General features: G+C 47.8%; 1 protein-coding gene across 2 annotated transcripts in view; it reads left to right on the top strand.

The window, feature by feature from the left end:
- The window catches only part of POU2F3 (POU class 2 homeobox 3), a 126,891-nt gene extending 108,920 nt beyond the window's left edge, over positions 1-17,971 (top strand). For both annotated transcript variants that reach the window (XM_061593080.1, XM_061593081.1), the window contains 7 exons: positions 639-821; positions 2,323-2,464; positions 3,533-3,669; positions 5,504-5,665; positions 9,524-9,590; positions 12,190-12,322; positions 14,530-17,971. In XM_061593080.1, coding sequence (XP_061449064.1) covers positions 639-821; positions 2,323-2,464; positions 3,533-3,669; positions 5,504-5,665; positions 9,524-9,590; positions 12,190-12,322; positions 14,530-14,569 — 864 coding nt within the window. In that variant the 3' untranslated portion in view covers positions 14,570-17,971. The remainder of the gene's footprint in view (positions 1-638; positions 822-2,322; positions 2,465-3,532; positions 3,670-5,503; positions 5,666-9,523; positions 9,591-12,189; positions 12,323-14,529) is intronic.

The raw sequence follows: 17,971 nt of genomic DNA, 5'->3' as shown, positions 1-17,971 counted from the left end.
TGATATATTGTTTGTTTGTTAAACTGTACACCACTCAGAGATTTTTGAAATCTGAAGCAGCATAGAAATGCTTTTAAATAAATAAACCAGCAAGCCAATTTGGTGGTGAGTCTGGAAGCACAGGGGATGGTGGTTCAGGGCCAGCATTCGCACGCGGCATCCGTGGGCAGATGTTGGGGTCTCAGTACCAGAGCAGGGCCCATTGCTAATGACTGCCCTGAACCTGGTTTACAATTCCCCCCCCGCCCAATGCTCTGAGTATAGCAGCTATTTTAATTTCCCACAATGCCCCTGAAGTAGTATCACTGTGGGACAATGTGGGAAATCAAAATGGTAGCTCTCAGTCACCCAACACTGCTGCTGACCACCGTCGCAGCCGGGTAAATTGGCTAGGGCCCACCAGTAGAGAAGACCAACCAGAGTGTACGTTGCTTGGGTGGGAAGGAGGCACTCAAGCCTGGAGCAGGTCCAGTGGTGGGTTTTCTGGCTTGATTATGGAAAAGTATGAGTGTACAGTTTGGTCTGCAGCTTAATATCCCATGGGCCCTCTTTCCTCAGGAGGCATTTCAGTGCCTTTGCAGGGTTTTTGTTTGTTTGTTTTTTGCAATGAATATCCCACAATGGGTGTGTTTTACTAGGCGGTGGGACGTCCCGGGCACCCTATGTCATCACTGGAGCCCCACACGGAAGTCCCTCAGCACTTACAAGTGGCCAAGCACTTGCCCTCCTCTGTAGCGACAGATGAAGCCAATGACCTCGAGGAGCTTGAAAAATTTGCCAAGACTTTCAAACAGAGGCGAATCAAACTTGGGTTCACACAGGTGAGGAGAGTCTCCTTCAACCTCTGCCCTCAAAGGGTGCTTTGCCCGGAAGAAAGACCAGAGAGAATGAAATATGGGCGAGCTGAGGAACTCCCAGGCTGTGGTCTGAAGGCACATATGGTCAGCTCCCTGCTGAAGCTAAGCAGGGTCAGGTCTGGACCGTGCCTGGATGGGAGACCGCCTGGAAACCATATGTAAGCTGCCTTGGGTTTCTATCATGAAAAGAAAGGCAGGGTTTAAATGTAATAAATAAATAAATAATCCCTCATGGCTGAGAACCTCTCCCTGTACCAACTAGCCTGGTAGGGATGGGGCAACAGGCATCGTGCATTTGAACCCGAACTTACCCGATTCCAAAACGATACACAAACCGAATCACAGCCATCCTTTGAAATGTGCGCTTTTCCAGATTTTGCAATGCAATTCTCCGGCCAAGTAATGTGTATAAAAATACATATATGCTTGGGTAACGTGTGCGGCAAAATGCATATATTGGTGAAAACAACATCCAACAATGCATTATGTATGGGGGAACTGCTTGGCAAAGATGTGTGTATTAGGCAAAATTGCATACAAGCAAGTATATATTAGGAGAATTTCGCACTAAAATGCTGATGAATTTTCATGAGGATTCTTTTTTAAAAACAAAAAGCAAAATTGCAAACTGAGTGATGTGGAAATGTGGGGAAGTGAACTTCAGACTGGTAAAATGAGAAACCAAGGCTGCTTTCACACTGCACTTTATTCTGTTATTCTGACAATTTCTTACCTGGTAATTTTCACATTATATGTGATCTTTTACATGACGCACAAGCTAGCTCCGGAATTCCACTGGGATATAGTGCAAGCTTAGCACAAATTTCTATGATAAATGATACCAGAAATAATCGGTTAGCAAAGCTGGGAACCCAGAAGATTGTGGGAGTTTTTCACTAGCTGCAGCCGCTCATGTAACAGGCATCCCAGCATGCAGTGCATTCCTACCCTTTAGTCGTGCTGGGGGGGGGGGTTGCCTGATGAAAATTGTATCAATATTCCGGCATCGGCACAGATAGCAGCAGCATTTCCCACACACATCCCTGTGTCAATACAACAACAATAATTTTAAAAGTCAGATCCTAAAGGGAGAAGGCTTGCATGGCGAGGGGACACAGTGGGGAACAGTGCGCATGTTATAATGGGTGAGGGACGAAAACAAGCCGTGTGAAAGACAGTTGCGCGAAATGGTGGAACATCGGCTGAAAAACTGCTCCTCTTTAACGCAACAGGTACTGCAGTGTGAAAGGGGTTTTAGAAATTGGGACAGAAGCGCTAACTTTTTAATCTGTTAAACTAATGCAATCAGTCCCATGTGTGAAAGCAGCCACAGAGAATCCGAAAATGACTGATTTGCTCCTCCCTACCTGCAAATAAATCTGGGGGTGGAGAGGATGTTGAGCTGCAAATGGTGATTGGTCTCTGGTGTCTTTGCTTCTCTCCTGACCTCTTCTGCCTCCCGTAGGGCGATGTGGGGCTGGCCATGGGGAAGCTCTATGGGAATGACTTCAGCCAAACCACCATTTCCCGCTTTGAGGCCCTCAACCTGAGCTTCAAGAACATGTGTAAGCTAAAACCACTGCTAGAGAAGTGGCTGAGTGACGCAGGTAGGTTTATTTTTCAAGATAAATTGTGGTGTGCTTCTCCCCCCCCGTACCCAAATGCATATGTGTGTATTTTTCCAGAAAACTGCATGGGGGAAAATTTCCAGCATTTTTTTTCTGGCAAATTTCCAATGCCCTAAATCCATCTTCCTCAAAACAGTGCCCTCCAGAGCTTTTTGGACTTCTCTGACCTGGTGGTGCCCTCCAAACATTATTGGACTCCAAATCCCATCAACCAAGCCAACATGGCCAATGGCCAGGGATGATGAGAATTGTAGTCCAAACATCTGGAGGGCACCAGGTTGGGGAAGGCTGCCATAAATGTATTGGGATCTGCATGGATTTCAAAAGTCTGCTCATTAGCCAAAAGCAGGTGTGGGAAACCTGTGGCCCTCCGGATGTTTGCTGGACCAAAACTCCCATCATCCCTGACTATTGGCTATATTGGATGAAGCTGATGGGAGTTGAAACAGAAAAATCTCATGGAAAACATTGTCACCATTCCATCATAAGACTAAGCACTGGCCATGGTGGCTGATAGGAGCTGCAGTCCAAAACATCTGGAGGGCACCAGGTTGGACAAAGCTGTTCTAGGGCAAAGGCTCAATTTGCGCAGAGCACTTCCTGAGTCTCATTGGCGGCTTGTAGCCTCATGTCAGTTGGAGAATGGAATCCACGCCGGGGTTTAATCCAAACTTTCAAGGAGGTATCTAAGGTGCTTCAGCTGTCCAGGGTGCTGAAGCACCTTGGACAGCTGTGCAGCAGTTTGCATTAAAACCTGGAGCAGATTCCACTGGTCCACTGTCATGGTGCCACCAGCTGCCACTCAATCCAAGTATACACCTTGGACAGATCCTTGAATGTTCAAACAAAATTCTGGAGCGGATTCCACTGCCCCACTGATATGGAGCCACCAGCCACCACTGCTGGGCCTGTTGGGCTTCATCATTGCCCCATGAGCTAAGATAGTATTTTAAGATTCCACCCGGTTGTCTGCCATCAACTTTGCACAAATCAATATATCATCCTTGAATTCATTGCTTGCCTCTCTCCTTGCTCCCCGCCCTTCAGAATCTTCCCCTTTGGACTCTTCCGTCAGCACGCCCAGTTCCTACCCCTCTGTGAGCGAGATGTTTGGGCGCAAGAGAAAAAAACGCACCAGCATTGAGACCAACATTCGCTCCACGCTGGAGAAACGGTTCCAAGATGTAAGGGAAACGAAAAAGCACAACCCTGCTTGCACAGTTTCAGCCTTGGAGCCTAAAGGAGGGAGGTGCAATGCGGGAGGTTTGACAGGCCAACAAATGAGGAGGAAGATCTTTGATCTCTTCCCCTGACTGGTCTTTCTGGTCCTTCTCCACCATATAATATGTAGGTTGCCCTGTAAAATCCAGAGCTCTGATATTTAATGCCAGAACTGTCCATAATTTCATTGTGGATGAGGGTGCCAACCTGCCATGTATTATGGAGATCCAGGCAGACAACTGGAGTGGGGCAGAGAGTGGGGACGGACTTACCTGACCCTGCTGTGTCTGCCCAGGTATACAGTGCAGCCCCAAGCCAAGCTGGAGGAACACAGAGGGAGAGTTGCTGATATCTGGAGGGATTCCATCTCCCTTACCAGGAAATGTCTCTGCTCAGGGTCCAGTTTCAAGAGACTGTACCCAACATTGGACCAGAGAGGCTGCATGCACATTATACATTTAAAGCACATTTCTACCCCCAAAGAATCCTGGAAACTGTGGTTTACCACTCACAGAGCGACAATTCCCAGCACCCTTAACAAACTACAGTTCCCAGGATCCTTTAGGGCCAGGGTGTGCTTCAAATGTACAACATGTGCGCAGGCAGAGACCGTTTAGGGATGCTGTACCGCCCACCCTCAGCAGCCTTTCTACCCATCATGTCAGAGGTGATCGCAGGGAGGGAAGGTGATGTTGCAGAATCGCCAGATAGTTGCTCTGGAGGATTTCAACATACATGCTGAGGTTGCCTTGACTAGGCTAACTCGGGACTTCATGGCCACCATTGCAACCATGGGTTTGTCTCAGGACATCATAGCTCCAAAGCATATTGCAGGTGACACCTTTGATCTGGTGTTTGCCACTGGGTGGGGGAAGGGGCAGAGCATGGAAAAGTTACTTTTTTAAACTACAACTCCCATCAGCCCCAGCCAGCATGGCCACTGGATTGAGCTGATGGGAGTTGTAGTTCAAAAAAGTAACTTTTCCAAGCTCTGAGAAGGGGTGGTCTGGGTTTGGAGATGTTTGTAAGGTCCCATAGTCATGGCCAGGCCACCTCCTGGTGAAATCTGGATGAATAGTGATGACCCCCCCCCTGCAGGTCCACACCTGGAGGTTTTTTCCCCCAATCCAAGTGATTCCTGAATGCCCAGGGTGGGGGGAGAGGTTCTGGTTGACACTAGGGCTGACGATTCTGTCGAGGCTCTGATCTCCCTTTGGAATGATCTCTGGTCTCCCGAGTGCCCTCGCCGGCAATGCCAAACTTCTGTGGCTCCCCGGTTTTTTGGGGATCTACGGGCCATGAAGCAAGCCAGACAATGGCTAATGTGCAAATGGTGCAAGTCTTGTCATGAAGACAACTAATATGAGTCATCTGCCAGGTTGTTTTGGTCCTGAAACTGGGCCTGAACCCAGACTAAAATGATAACCCGTTACTTCCAAGAGTGCCCAAAGTTAAACGGCCACTACCTTCTCAAGCACCTAATGAGATTTGCCACTGGAGGGTTGGTGATGTATGCCTCCTGGACCAGGGTGTTCTTTTTCAAGAATGGCCTCACCACTGCCTCTTTAAGAGTGCCAGGCACCGCTCCATCTTGCAAGAATGCATTCACCACACCCTGGACCCACCCAGTAAAAATCCTTTATCTGCTCTGGTTTTAGCTTCTATTACATATTAATAGTTCTGTTCTTCTCAATGTACCCTACCTTGATGTCACATGATGAGGAAAGGTGGATTAGAAAATTTTGAAGTCAATACTGCTGGGGCTGGCCTTGCTCATCTCAGACTTTTTCTCCACAGAACCCCAAACCCAGCTCAGAGGAGATCTCCATGATTGCAGAACAGCTGTCCATGGAAAAGGAAGTGGTCCGGGTTTGGTTCTGCAACCGGCGCCAAAAAGAGAAGCGCATAAGTTGCCCAGTGCCTTCCCCTGTCAAGTCGCCCCTCTATAACTCCAGACTGGTAAGGGCTGCTCCTCTGAAGGGGGCTGGCCACCAGGGGGCACCGCTGGGTGCTGAAAGGACACTTGGTCACAAGCCCATGATGTAAATTTGCATCAAATTTGCATATGCTAATTTATATGCATAGATGCCTCTGGGCAAATTTAGATGGCAGGTGGCTGGGATTTCAATTGGCAGGGTGCCTGGCTACCCTGTAAATGGAGGGATTTTTTAAAAAAAGTTTTTAAAAACAGAGGGAAAAGTTCATAAGATCTGGGGTTCAGTCCCCCTGGGCCACTCCTTGACAATGCCCCGTTGAGCACACTTTTTTCTGTCTACCAAAGAGAAAACAAATGACAAGGAGGCAAAACTTACTGGTGAAAGTCCCTGCTTCATATCAGCCTTTGCCAGCCTGTCACCATGCAGACAGTTTGCACTACAAGTCCCAGCCAGCACAGCTGATGAGAGCTGCAGTCCAAAACCTCTGGAAGACACCTGGCAGCGGCAGCTGGTGGCTCCATGTCAGTGGGGCAGGAGAATCCACTCTGGGGTTTAGTCCGAACTTCCAAGGGCGGAAATCTGATCTGATCTATCACTCAAATAGGGTGCTAACACTAGAGAAGTGCTTTGAACATAATATGCCATGTTGCAGTTCAGCGTGCTCTTGACGTATCAGTGCCAACTGACCTTTCCATATTGAAAACTGCTTTGAAGGGGCTTGATGCGTAGATTCACATGGCTGCTACTCTTCTTTCTCTCTTTCTCTCTTTCTCTCTTTCTTTCTTTCTTTCTTTCTTTCTTTCTTTCTTTCTTTCTTTCTTTCTTTCTTTCAAAGTGATTTAAGAACATAAGAAGAGACCTGCTGTATCAGAGCAGTGGCCCATCCAGTGCATCATTCTGTTCTCACAGTGGCTAACCAGATGCCCTTTATGCAAATCACACACACACACACACAAAACTGCATGGAAGCAGGCTGTGTGAAGGGCCAAACAGTTGTTGTTTCAAGGGAGTTGGCATTAATTGGATTCTGTGCGGTCCTTGTCTCATGGTGCATGACAAATAGGTGTGTAAACACACTCTGAGGTTAAATGAAGCTGTCACTGGCCTACAAAATGCCAGCTCCTTTTAAAGGAATGTGTTGGTGTTGGGATCAACACCCAAGAGCCAGTGAAACATAATGGCTGATGCTGAATTGTGAATCACAAGAGCCTTGGTTCAAATGTTTCTTGGCAGCCCTTGATAAACTATAATTTACATGCGCACATGGACCCGCACACAACTGGGAATAACAATACTGACCTACCTTATGGGATAATCGAAAGGGTTACTGAGCTAGAGTATGGGAAGCACATTAAAACTTCTGTAGAAATACTCCATAAATTATGATGGTTTCAGAAAGGCTGCTGCCCAACTGAAACTGTGATGAAGAACATCATTCACCAGAATGTGAGTCAGTTTCCCAGAATGCTCCGACTGCCACAGCCTGAGACAGCAGTCTCTGTTTTATGTCTCTTCCAAATTAACAAGGCCCCCAGCAGGTAGAGGGAGAACCTTTTCCCTGATGCATCAGTACTGACTCAGAGAGGAGAGCACCCTCTAATGACTCACCCACACGGCTTCCTGCAAGGCAGCTGAACATGAGCCAACAGTGTCATGTGGCTGCAAAAAGGCAAATGCTATTTTTAGGCTGCATTAATAGAAGTATAGTTTCCAAATAGTGTGAAATATTGATTCCCCTCTATTTGGCACGAGAGCCAGTGTGGTGTAGTGGTTAGAGTGTTGGACTATGACCTGGGAGACCAGGGTTCGAATCCCCACACAGCCCTGAAGCTCACTGGGTGACCTTGGGCCAGTCACTGCCTCTCAGCCTCAGAGGAAGGCAATGGTAAACCCCCTCTGAATACCGCTTACCATGAAAACCCTATTCATAGGATCGCCATAAGTCAGGATTGACTTGAAGGCAGTCCATTTCCATTTTCTATTCAGCACTGGTTAGGCCTCACCTTGAGTACTGCATCCAGTTCTGGACACCACACTTTAAGAAGGGTGTAGACAAACTGGAATGGGTTCAGAGGAGGGCAACGAGGATGATCAGCGGACTGGAAGCAAAGCCCTATGAGGAGAGTCTGGAAGAACTCGGCATGTTTAGCCTTGAGAAGAGAAGACTGAGGGGAGATATGGTTGCACTCTTTAAGCACTTGAAAGGTTGCCACACAGAGGAGGGCCGGGATCTCTTCTCAATCATCCCAGAGTGCAGGACATGGAATAATGGGCTCAAGTTGTAGGAAGCCAGATTTCAACTGAACATCAGGAGAAACTTCCTAACTGTTAGAGTGGTACAACAGTGGAACATATGACCCAGGGAGGGGGTGGGCTGTCCAATCCTGAAGGCCTTCAAGAAGCAGCTGGACAGACACCTGTCAAATTTGGATTCCTACATTGAGCAGGGGGTTGGACTCAATGGCCTTATAGGCCCCTTCCAACCCTATAATTCTAGTTCAGCACAGGGTGCTCCCAGACTGTTGCTATTTTAGGATAGGATTCAATTGCATACCAGCAAATTCAGGTTGCGTAATTATAGTTGATGGGGAGATCTTGCGCAAAAAAAGCCCCTCCCCCCCGACTGGACTTTTTGCAATGAGGAAAGTGATGGGGAAATGCACTGGAAAGTATGGGATGATTCTAGGGAGTTAAGGAGGCAGTGATTTTCCTCTGTCCTGTGTTTGTTGCAATCAGCACTGTTTCCATTCTGCTACAGTTTGGCTTCTGCTGAAACCTACATTATTCATCTTGCTATCTATTAAGGCTGAAACTAATGCAAAGTCAAAACAGTGCAGAAAATAGCTTAATTATTTAAATAGCGCTTGTGGATTAAAAAAAATAAATGGTCATGAATACCATTTGTTTTTGCTTGCATGATTTCCATTCTTGACATCACATGAACATGCAAACTGAGCTGCTGTTTCTGTTCCCAGCGGAATCCTCCAACTTCCCTAGATTACATTTGCTTTGATGCAACATCATTTAACCTCCCCTGCAAACAAATCAGAATCAATGCTCATTAAACAGCCAACATTGCCTAATCTCCCTGCAAACAACTCAGGGGAAATGCTCAATAAACAGGTAATCTGGAATTTCCCCTAGTCCAGCAGCAGGTCAAGAGAGGAGATTCTTAGCAAACTGGGCAAACTGAAGGAGGTTCAGAGGAAGGCAAAGATGATGGTCAGGTGTATGGAAAACAAGCCCTAAGGAAAGGTTGAAGACAATGGGCATGTTTAGGCTGAAGAACAGAAAACTGAGGTGGGGGGGCGGACATGAAAGGCTCTCACATAGAAGAGGACAATTTCCACCTGTGTGATCACAACCACACCATATGTTTAAAGCACATGGCTTCCCCCAAAGAATCCTGGGAACTGTAGTTTACCCCTCACAGAGTCGCCCCAGCACCTTTAAAAAACTACAGTTCCCAGGATTCTTTGGAGGAAGCCATGTGCTTTAAGTAGATGGGGTAGATGTGACCTGTGTGAGAGAAAGATTTGCTGTCTGATTCACTGGGACATATTTAATCCATAAAAAAAATGTGTAATTGAATGATCAGTTAAACATTGTAGCCGTAGCTGCAAGACACAATGCATCTGCTGTTTTCATACTCCTTGCTGCAACAGATAAACAAGGGGGGGGGAGAGAGAGATAAGCACCACCTAACAAAGAGGAGCTTCCCATTGTCTGAACTGAGGTTCCTTTGGCCTAGCACCCAGGTTGCTGCTTATTTCTATTTCCAAAGTGCCAGCTGTGAAACCCGCACTGGAGAAACAAACCAAGGCCAATCTTTTAACCTGCCTCCCAAAATGATCCTCATTTGGTTGCTTTCCTCTTCCAGGTGTCTACCTCAGGATCTCTGGGTCCCCTCTCTGTTACGCCTGTCCACAGCACCATGCATGGTGCAGGTATGTTTTTTTCTTCTGGAGAAACATTTCTCCATTTTTCCTTCGAAACCTGATCAGCTTCTATATGTGGGATGGAGTGGCGTGGGGCGGAGGAGGGGGGGCCTCAGACCCTGCACAGATGTTCTTCTAGGCCACTCCTCGAGCATCCACGGGGATTCACATATTGCCTTGCAATAACCCTGGCAAATCTTTGGCTGCAGACATTTGGTTGATGGAGGGGCGTCGAAAGCCCAACATGGAGAAAGGCAAGGATGTGGTCAAAGACAGGCCGGTGAGCATTTCCCAGAGCAGACAGACGAGTTGGGGAGCTGAAGGAAGGGAGTCAGTGCCGTTACTCTGCCAGACAGGTTGCTCAGGCAGCGGGACCAGTGGCAAAGCATCCCCTTTGCATGCAGAAGGTCCCAGGTTCTGTCCCCAGCATCGCCAGTTAGGGCTGAGGAAGACTCTTCCTGAAAGCCTGGAGAGCTGCTGCCAGTCAGAGCAGACAGTACTGAGCTGGAAGGACCAGCTGTCTGGCTTGTTCTAAGGAGCAACAGTCATACAGAGCCAGCCAGGTGCCTATTGGACCCTGTGGTCACCTGGTCTGGCAGCAGCACCATGCTTAGCCACTGCAGGGGTGGCATTGCAGCACAATAGAAACTGGGCTGAGCATTCCTTCTGTTCTTGCCAGAGTCCCTGATTCTGCTCAGGAACCCCCAGTGTCATACAGGGGCTTCTGGTGGAGGCTGCCTGATCTAGTTTCTCGTGGGGGGCTCAGCAGATGACCTTTGTCTTCCGTTAGCAGGCAACAGATGCAATGGAGGCTGGACCATTTGGGCAAATGGGGCACTGCCCCACTACCCTCACCCTGCCCCCATCTGCCTGCCTACATATTTACATTCAGGCTGTGAGCTCACTAAAATAAATGTACTGCCTTCAAGTCGACCCCGACTTATGGCGACCCTATGAACAGGATTTTCATGGTAAGCGGTATTCAGAGGGGGTTTCCCATGGCCTCCCTCTGAGGCTAGTCCTCCCCAGCTGGCTAGGGCCTGATCAGCTTGCCACAGCTGCACAAGCCAGCCCCTTCCTTGTCTGCCACTGCCAGCTGGGGGGCAACTGGGCTCCTTGGGACTATGCAGCTTGCCCACGGCTGCACAGGTGGCAGGGCACGTAACCTCTGAGCCACTCGCTGTGGGGGTGATCTTTAGCTGGCCCTTGACGCCCAGGAGACACGAGCGGGGATTTGAACTCACAGACTCTGGACTCCCAGCCAGGCTCTCCTCCCCACTAGTCGCTTCAAAAGCTGCCAGAATGGTTTTTCTGGCTGCATTTTGAAGCAACAGTGCCCTCTGCTGGGCATACCCCCCTTCCCCATTGCTGACTTTAGACCTTTCAGGACCATCCACAGCAAAAAATCACCGTCTGCCTGAGCCTGCAGCAAAGTGTTTCCATTGGCCACACTGGGAGGGGCAACAGGTTGATCTGCCAATCAGTTACAAAATCTGCCTGAAGCTAATTTTTTTAAAAAATGCACTCAAGATGACCCAACCAAGTTTTAGAGTGAAAAGGGGAGGAGTGTGACTGGTATCATGTGCCCCCATATTCAGAAAAGAGAGGTAAAGACGCACTGGAACCGGCACAACAGTAAGTGTAATGGTGGCTGGTAGGGCAGAAGTCAGAGAGCCCAACAGTAGGTGGAGCCACACCCAAAGACAGGCAGAGCCAACCGATTCTAGTTTTGCCGCCATCCTCCTCCTCCTTGCTAAGTTGCACAAAGGCAATACTGAGACTAAGGCTGCATACACACCATGCGTTTAAAGCACATGGCTTCCCCTGCCCCAAAGAATCCTGGGAACTGTAGTTTGTTAAGGGTGCTGGGAATTGTAGCTCTGTGGTGGGTAAACTACAGTTCCCAGGATTCTTTGGAGGAAGCTATGTGCTCAAAATATGCTTTAAATGTATAGTGTGTATACACACAGCCTTAGGAAGAGGAAGCTGACAGGCAGTAGACACCCCTTGGTCTGAGCAGGCAGGTGGGGGCTGGCTGAGAACAGCCTAAAGTTGGTGGGGCAATACCCCATTTGCCCTACCAGAACAGCCTCCAAGGGCTGGCAGGGTTAGCTGTCACCTACCTCCTCTTTAGTCTCTGTGCTGACTCAGCCAAGAGGAGGATAGGGACAGGAGGAGGGAGGACAAAGCCAAAGTTAGTTTTCTCTGCCAGCCATTGGCTCTGCCTCCACTTACTGTTGGCCTCGGTGTCTTCCACCCAGAGCTTGGAAACGTTGCTTTTTTGAACTACAACTCCCATCAGCCCAATCCAGTGGCCATGCTGGCTGGGGCTGATGGGAGCTGTAGTTCAAAAAAGTAACTTTTCCAAGCTCTGCTTCCACCCTTCCAGTCCCTCTGGACACCAGCCGCCACCCAACGGGGGTGGGCAGGCTAGGAAAGAAAGGGCAGAAGAGAAAGTAGCCCAGAGGGATGAGTGAAATTGGGGGTGGCACTCTGTGAGCGAGCAGGGAAGGAATAAGGAATAAATGCACTGTTGATGTTAAAAAAAAACTTATTTGCATGCAATGGAAGACCTTAAGATTTCTAAAAAATATTTTCTGCTGCACAGTGACATCATCATGCTCTCCTGGCCACTCCAGCCGGCCCTCATCTCCCGGCATGGGTCTCCACGCCAGCAGCCCCGGCATGTCCCAAAGCAACTCCAAAGTGGCCATCAACTCATCCAGTTTCAACTCTTCTGGGTAAAGCTATGTGCAAGCGAGGGATGCTGATCCCACTGGGATAATGTGGGGGGGGGGAGAAGGGAGGTGGACAAAGCCAGGGGAGTGGGGAAGGCAAGGACAGGATGTAATGGCACCTGCACATACTTGAAAGCCCCAGTCACCTCAAGTGTGACTGTGGATGCTCTTGGGACACTGAATTTCCACTCCTAGAAAATGGTTCTCCTTTGCTTTGGAGCTAGCAAGGAGACTAAGCTGTTGCACAGCTGCAAAATTCCACATGAAGGGAGATAATGATGCCCTCTGGAGACATATAGGTTGCTGTCACACTTAATCCTTATCTCTGGGATTGTCATCCCTGGACCCCTTTTTACCAAGAATTCAGACAACGTAATTGTCAGCCCATTGCATTCCATTGTTTTCTGGGTTATCCTTCTGTGTTTTTTCAGACCTGATTTGTGATTTAAAAAAAATAAAAATTCTACGGAAGCACCAACCTGTTCAATGTAGACTGGCTATTGAGGCTTTGTTAGGGCTACTGTGCCTTTAATTTAAAACTTCCTGTGTGCAGGTTCAAACTGTTCTATTTCTTCCTGGAGGAGGGTGGCGATTCATTGCCTCTTAATTTCTCTTTATTTAGTCAGCTGCTGATCTCTGGAGGAAGGGGGTTAAATATTAATTTCCTTGAGTTCTTGTTGTTGTTGTTGTTTTGCCTCATTTATAATGAAGCAGGAGACTATTTTATATAGATAAAGGGGGTGGGTGGGAAAGCTGCACAACTGAGGCAAACAATGTGGTTCATTTCTTCTGTCCAGTATTGAATCTAATATCTTTTTAGGATGATACGTAAAAAAAAACCACCCCTGCATCATGTTTTGTCCCATGGGGCAAACAGCAGCTCTGGGAGGGCAATTTAAGACTGGGAAAATGACTTGTAGAGAACAGCTTGGGGTTGTATCCAAAGCAGCGCTAGGTGATGTGTCCCATCAACATAAGGATTTCTGCTTGTGCCGTTACTCCACCCCCCCACCTCCTAAATCTGTTCTGTGAGTTCCCCCAACATAGGACCATTGATCCATCTAGATCAGTATTGTCTACACTGACTGGCAGCAGCTCTCCAGGATTCCACATTAGGTACATTCCCAGCCCTACCTGGAGATGCTGCGGAATGAGCCTGGGACCTTCTGTATGCAAAGCAGATGCTCTACCGCTGAGTTATGGCCCTTCCCCAACCCTCTGGAGAAGGTTTCGGGTGGGTGCAGGAGCAGGAGAGGGGGGGGAAATATCCCACAGCACAACAGAAAACCTTGCACTGATGGGGTGTGTGAGTGTCATATTCTCACCAGGCTCCCTAAGGAGGCGAGAGACTCCTCCGCAGAAGCACAAGTGAGGGCAGCACAAGGGCAGTTTCCAGGGTCAATCCAAAGTCAGAGGCCAGAGAGTCTACCTCAGAGCCAAGGTCAGGCAAGTGTCAGGGTCAGAGCAGTCCAGAGTCAAAACCCAAGTAGTCTGTAAGCAACATAGGTAACGGGCAAAGCAAGAGACAGGCCCAAAGTCCACAGGCAATTTATAGCCAGGCCAGAGCTGGACTACAGCCTTTGTTTCCACAGTACTGGGATTTTTATGCTGGAGCTGCTGAACCACACCTTAAACCGCAGCTTCCATTGATCACTGGCGGTGAGACATTTACTCCCGAGGAGTCCTCTTCTCCCGAGGAGACTTGGCCTGTAGTCAGGCACTCCTCTGGAAAGGCCGGGTCTCCGTCTGGCATCACAGGTGACGTCTCTCCCCTGGGCTCGGGAGCTGTTCAGCCTCGATGTCAGAGGCTGAACTTGCCCCGGGTGCAGACGGCCCATCCTGGACCTCGTCATAGGACCCTGGCCCCTCACCCTCAGATGGAGCCAGGGCTGGGTCTAAGCCCGAAGCCTCCTAGTCTTCCTCTGATGAGTACTCCTCTAATGAGGACCCCTGGCTGAGTCCTGACAGTTAATTTGTTACCATCCTCTGTTCCCTGCCAACGGCATAGCCCGGGCCTGAATTCCCACCATAGGAACTGTTTTTTAAAGTGCAAGAGATTTGATCATGCATGTCCTGACAGTTTGCCCCTATGTTAACAGACATAGATTTTATAGACGTGTTCCCTCTCTCGGAACTCGCACTGCAGGGGAAATAATTTATAACGTATTGCCTTTGTTGTGTTTTCTTTTGTTGCTTCTCCACTTGAGCAGATCCTGGTACCGATGGAACCAGCCCACCTACCTCCACTGAAGCGCCATTCCCCCAAAGAGCAACCGACTCCACCTTTTTCTCCTCTGTAGAAAAAGGGAGCCTTAACTTCATGCTATAAGGACCCACTTCTATGGGAACAGAGGCTCAGACAAATGTCTGAGACGATGGCACACGTGTAAGCAGCAGATCTCCCTTCAGCCCGTGACCTCACGATGGGAGCGACTTTGAAAGCACAACTGCCAAAGAGACTAGAAACTGTGACGGATCCCCAACCAGGGCCTCAGTGTGTCTGTGTGTCTGTGCATGTGTCATCTCCATGCTGTGGGATAAACCCACTAGCTGGTCAGCCTCAGGCTCTTCTCCATTTGGTGACGAAACCTTTTGCTCTGTAATGGATGCCTGGCTATCTTTGACCAGGAAAGGTTTCTGTCTTCTCTTTCTAGCTCATAACTGCTTCTCTTAGGCGGCAGCTCTGGTGAAGCATCTGTGCTCCAATCTAAACACGCAAATGCATCCTCAGAGATCCCCCTAAACTGAAACCAAGGCTGCCAAATTCATTTAGCTGAAGGTTTCAATCAGGACGGTCCCTTTCATGCCCTGCAGATGGCATTCCAGAGCAAAGTAAGTGTGCTTTGGCTGTCATTCAGTGGCACCTACTCAAAATTCTAGAAGGTTTTAGGTAATCTGGATGCATTGTAAGTTCCGAATAGTTTTGATTCCAAGACACTTTATGCTGGGGATCTGTGGGCCCAACAGTTTCTGGGGAGCAAAACAGACAGGAAATTGACATGCAACTAACCATTCAAAGGTAACGGTGCCTGGGCCAGCCCTCTTGTTCAGTAGAGTGAAGATGTATGCATGCAGTCTGCATTGTGGTCCTTAAGCTAACCAGCTGCCCTCAGGTGCAATGTCCCTTTGACAGCAAGGCTCTGGTTGGCTTCGGTACATGAAATGGGGAGGCTGTCATCTTTTCTTTCATCTCAGGCAGCAAAATGTCCAGCCTAGTCTTAGATGGTGTGTTCACCCAGTGCACGGGCACTGAGACTTTTAGCCCAACTTGATTGTGTATAGACACTTACTTTTCCAAAATTTAGGAAGCAGTGTTTTAGAATTTCCATAGCCTGTAACAGATGCATTGATATTTTTTTTCTGAGTCCCACCAGGGTCTCTGATAAAATGTTAGGCTTTTTTTCCCCACATATAGTGGTTTAAGCTGTACCTGGAAAAGCCAAAATTAGCCCAAGCATCTACTGGACAAAGGCCATGATGAGTTAATGCATTTCATTAAACTTAAAAATCTTGAGTAGTATTGGAACCATTTTAAACGGTTTAAAAAAAACAAAAAACAAATAAAAGGCATGAAAGGATAGGTGTTTATCCACGTATTTAGTCATGTAGACCCCCTCTTATTTTATTCTTTTTAAGTGAAACATTTCGGTGCAATAGATTGACTGAACCAGAAACGACTTGCCATCCAGTCTGGTCAGTTGTGGCCAATGCCCTGAATGAGACCAGAAGAAGTGACTGTACTAAGGAACTGTTAGATGTTTCACTGAAAATAGCCTCTAACCTCCGGAGTTTGGCTACACACCCACATATAGTCTATTATAGGGATGAGGAAGTAGTTCAGTTCAGTTTGCATTTAAAGGCAAGTGTACATCATACAAACTTTCCAAAACCATACACAAACTGAAACGCAGCCGTCCTTCAACAGTTGCACTTCTCTGAATCTTGCAGGGCAGTTCTCCAGCCAAGTAATGTGTACAAAAATGCACATACTAGGGTAAAGTGTGTGTAAAAATGTATCATGGAAATAACATACAAAAATGCATTATTGAACATTGTAAAAATGTAAATATTAGGAGAAATTTGCACTGATGCTAATGAATTTCCATGGGGCCTTTTGTTTCTCTGTTTTTAACCAAACTGATGTGGAAAACTGAACTTAAGACTGGACAAATGAGAAAGTGAGAAAACTCAAAACTGACAGATTCTCCCATCTTTACCCGATTGTGAAAATCAGATCTTTTGCTGCACTGTTCCATTTGATTTGTGCACCTACCAAGCTGCAACGCTGGGCCAGAGCTGCTGCCAGAAGCGAGTAATTTCTTTTGCTCCAGATAAATAATTGTGTGGCAGATGGGAGGGAGGAGAGGCTATGAAGTCGGCAGAAGTTGCCTACCAGACTCTTCTTGAGAAGAAAGCATACTTGTCGCTGTGGTGAGATGCTGCCTGTGGGCCCAAACCAAGAGCCCGGAGGCTGGAAACGCAGCTGGGTGGGGACCAACTTTGGGTGGAAAACAGCTGGAGAGAGGAAAGTATTAAGTAGCCCTTTCCCCTCCGACGGTGGCAGCTGGTGGCTCCATGTCAGTGGGGCAATGGAATCCTCTCCGGGCTTTAGTCAGAACTTTCAAGGAGCTGTCCCAGCTGCTTCAGTACCTCGGACAGCTCCTTGAAAGTTCAGACTAAAAACCAAAGTGGATTCCACTGCCCCATCGACATGGAGCTGCCACTGCCCTCCAGTTACACTCGCCACCTCCCACAGCTTGTTTTCATTAAATACACACACACTGGGAGACTGTAGTGCGCATCTGCCGTGTAATGCCTAGTTTGGAAGCAGCTCCTGAAAGGAGATGACCTTGTGGATCAGAAGATTCCTTTGGAATAACAACTTCTTTTTTTTACTTAAGGTATATTTGCTCTAAGATGGGGATCTCAAGCTCCCGTTGGGGCGCTCCCCTGGTTACTCACGCCCCTTTTCAAGCCACATGCCTCACCAGCCCTGCTTTGCAACCTCCTTGAGTGCTTTTTACTGGCTAGAATGTGTCTGTGAACTCTGATGATGCCTCTTGCTTGCCTGAATGGAGACTAGAGAAGGGTGACTGTGTGTAGAAATACCCCTAGGGTACGAAGGTCACATTTACATTTGTTGCTCCACCCACTTTTGCCTCTGGCCCCACCCACCGCTGGCATGTGGCCCCTGGAGGGGAATATGGCCCTTGGACTGAAAAATGTTCTCAACAGCGGCCGTCAACTGTTCCTCCTTTGCACTGTGGATCTTTTTTGCCATCACATTGATGGCATTGAATGAATAAGAAGATATTATTAAGTCAACGGCTCCAAGCACATGAGAAATGTACTTCTTTTTTCTGTTCTTTTTTATTTTTGTTATTACTCTGTCCATTGGGTTTTTATATTAGCTGCAAGGCTAAAAGGAACTTTGTCTCTCGCTGTGATTACAATCGTGCTGTTTGTTTGGGGGGAGATTTGCCATATTGTAAAGAGCTTCTCTCTCCTCCCCAAGGTCTTCTGCAACCTACACTTTTCTCTGTTTGGGAGAACAGTTTGTATAACTCAGGTGTGAATTTTGAAAATTTTATGTCGCTTTTTGTGTGTGTGTGTGTGTGTGTATTGTTTTGATTTCATTAAAATTGTTTTAAA

Source organism: Rhineura floridana, chromosome 12, assembly GCF_030035675.1.
Source record: "Rhineura floridana isolate rRhiFlo1 chromosome 12, rRhiFlo1.hap2, whole genome shotgun sequence".
In the NCBI taxonomy this organism is placed as follows: Eukaryota; Metazoa; Chordata; class Lepidosauria; order Squamata; family Rhineuridae; genus Rhineura; species Rhineura floridana.
The sequence above is the reverse complement of the archived record's forward strand: the minus strand, read 5'-3'. Positions and strand labels throughout refer to the sequence as shown.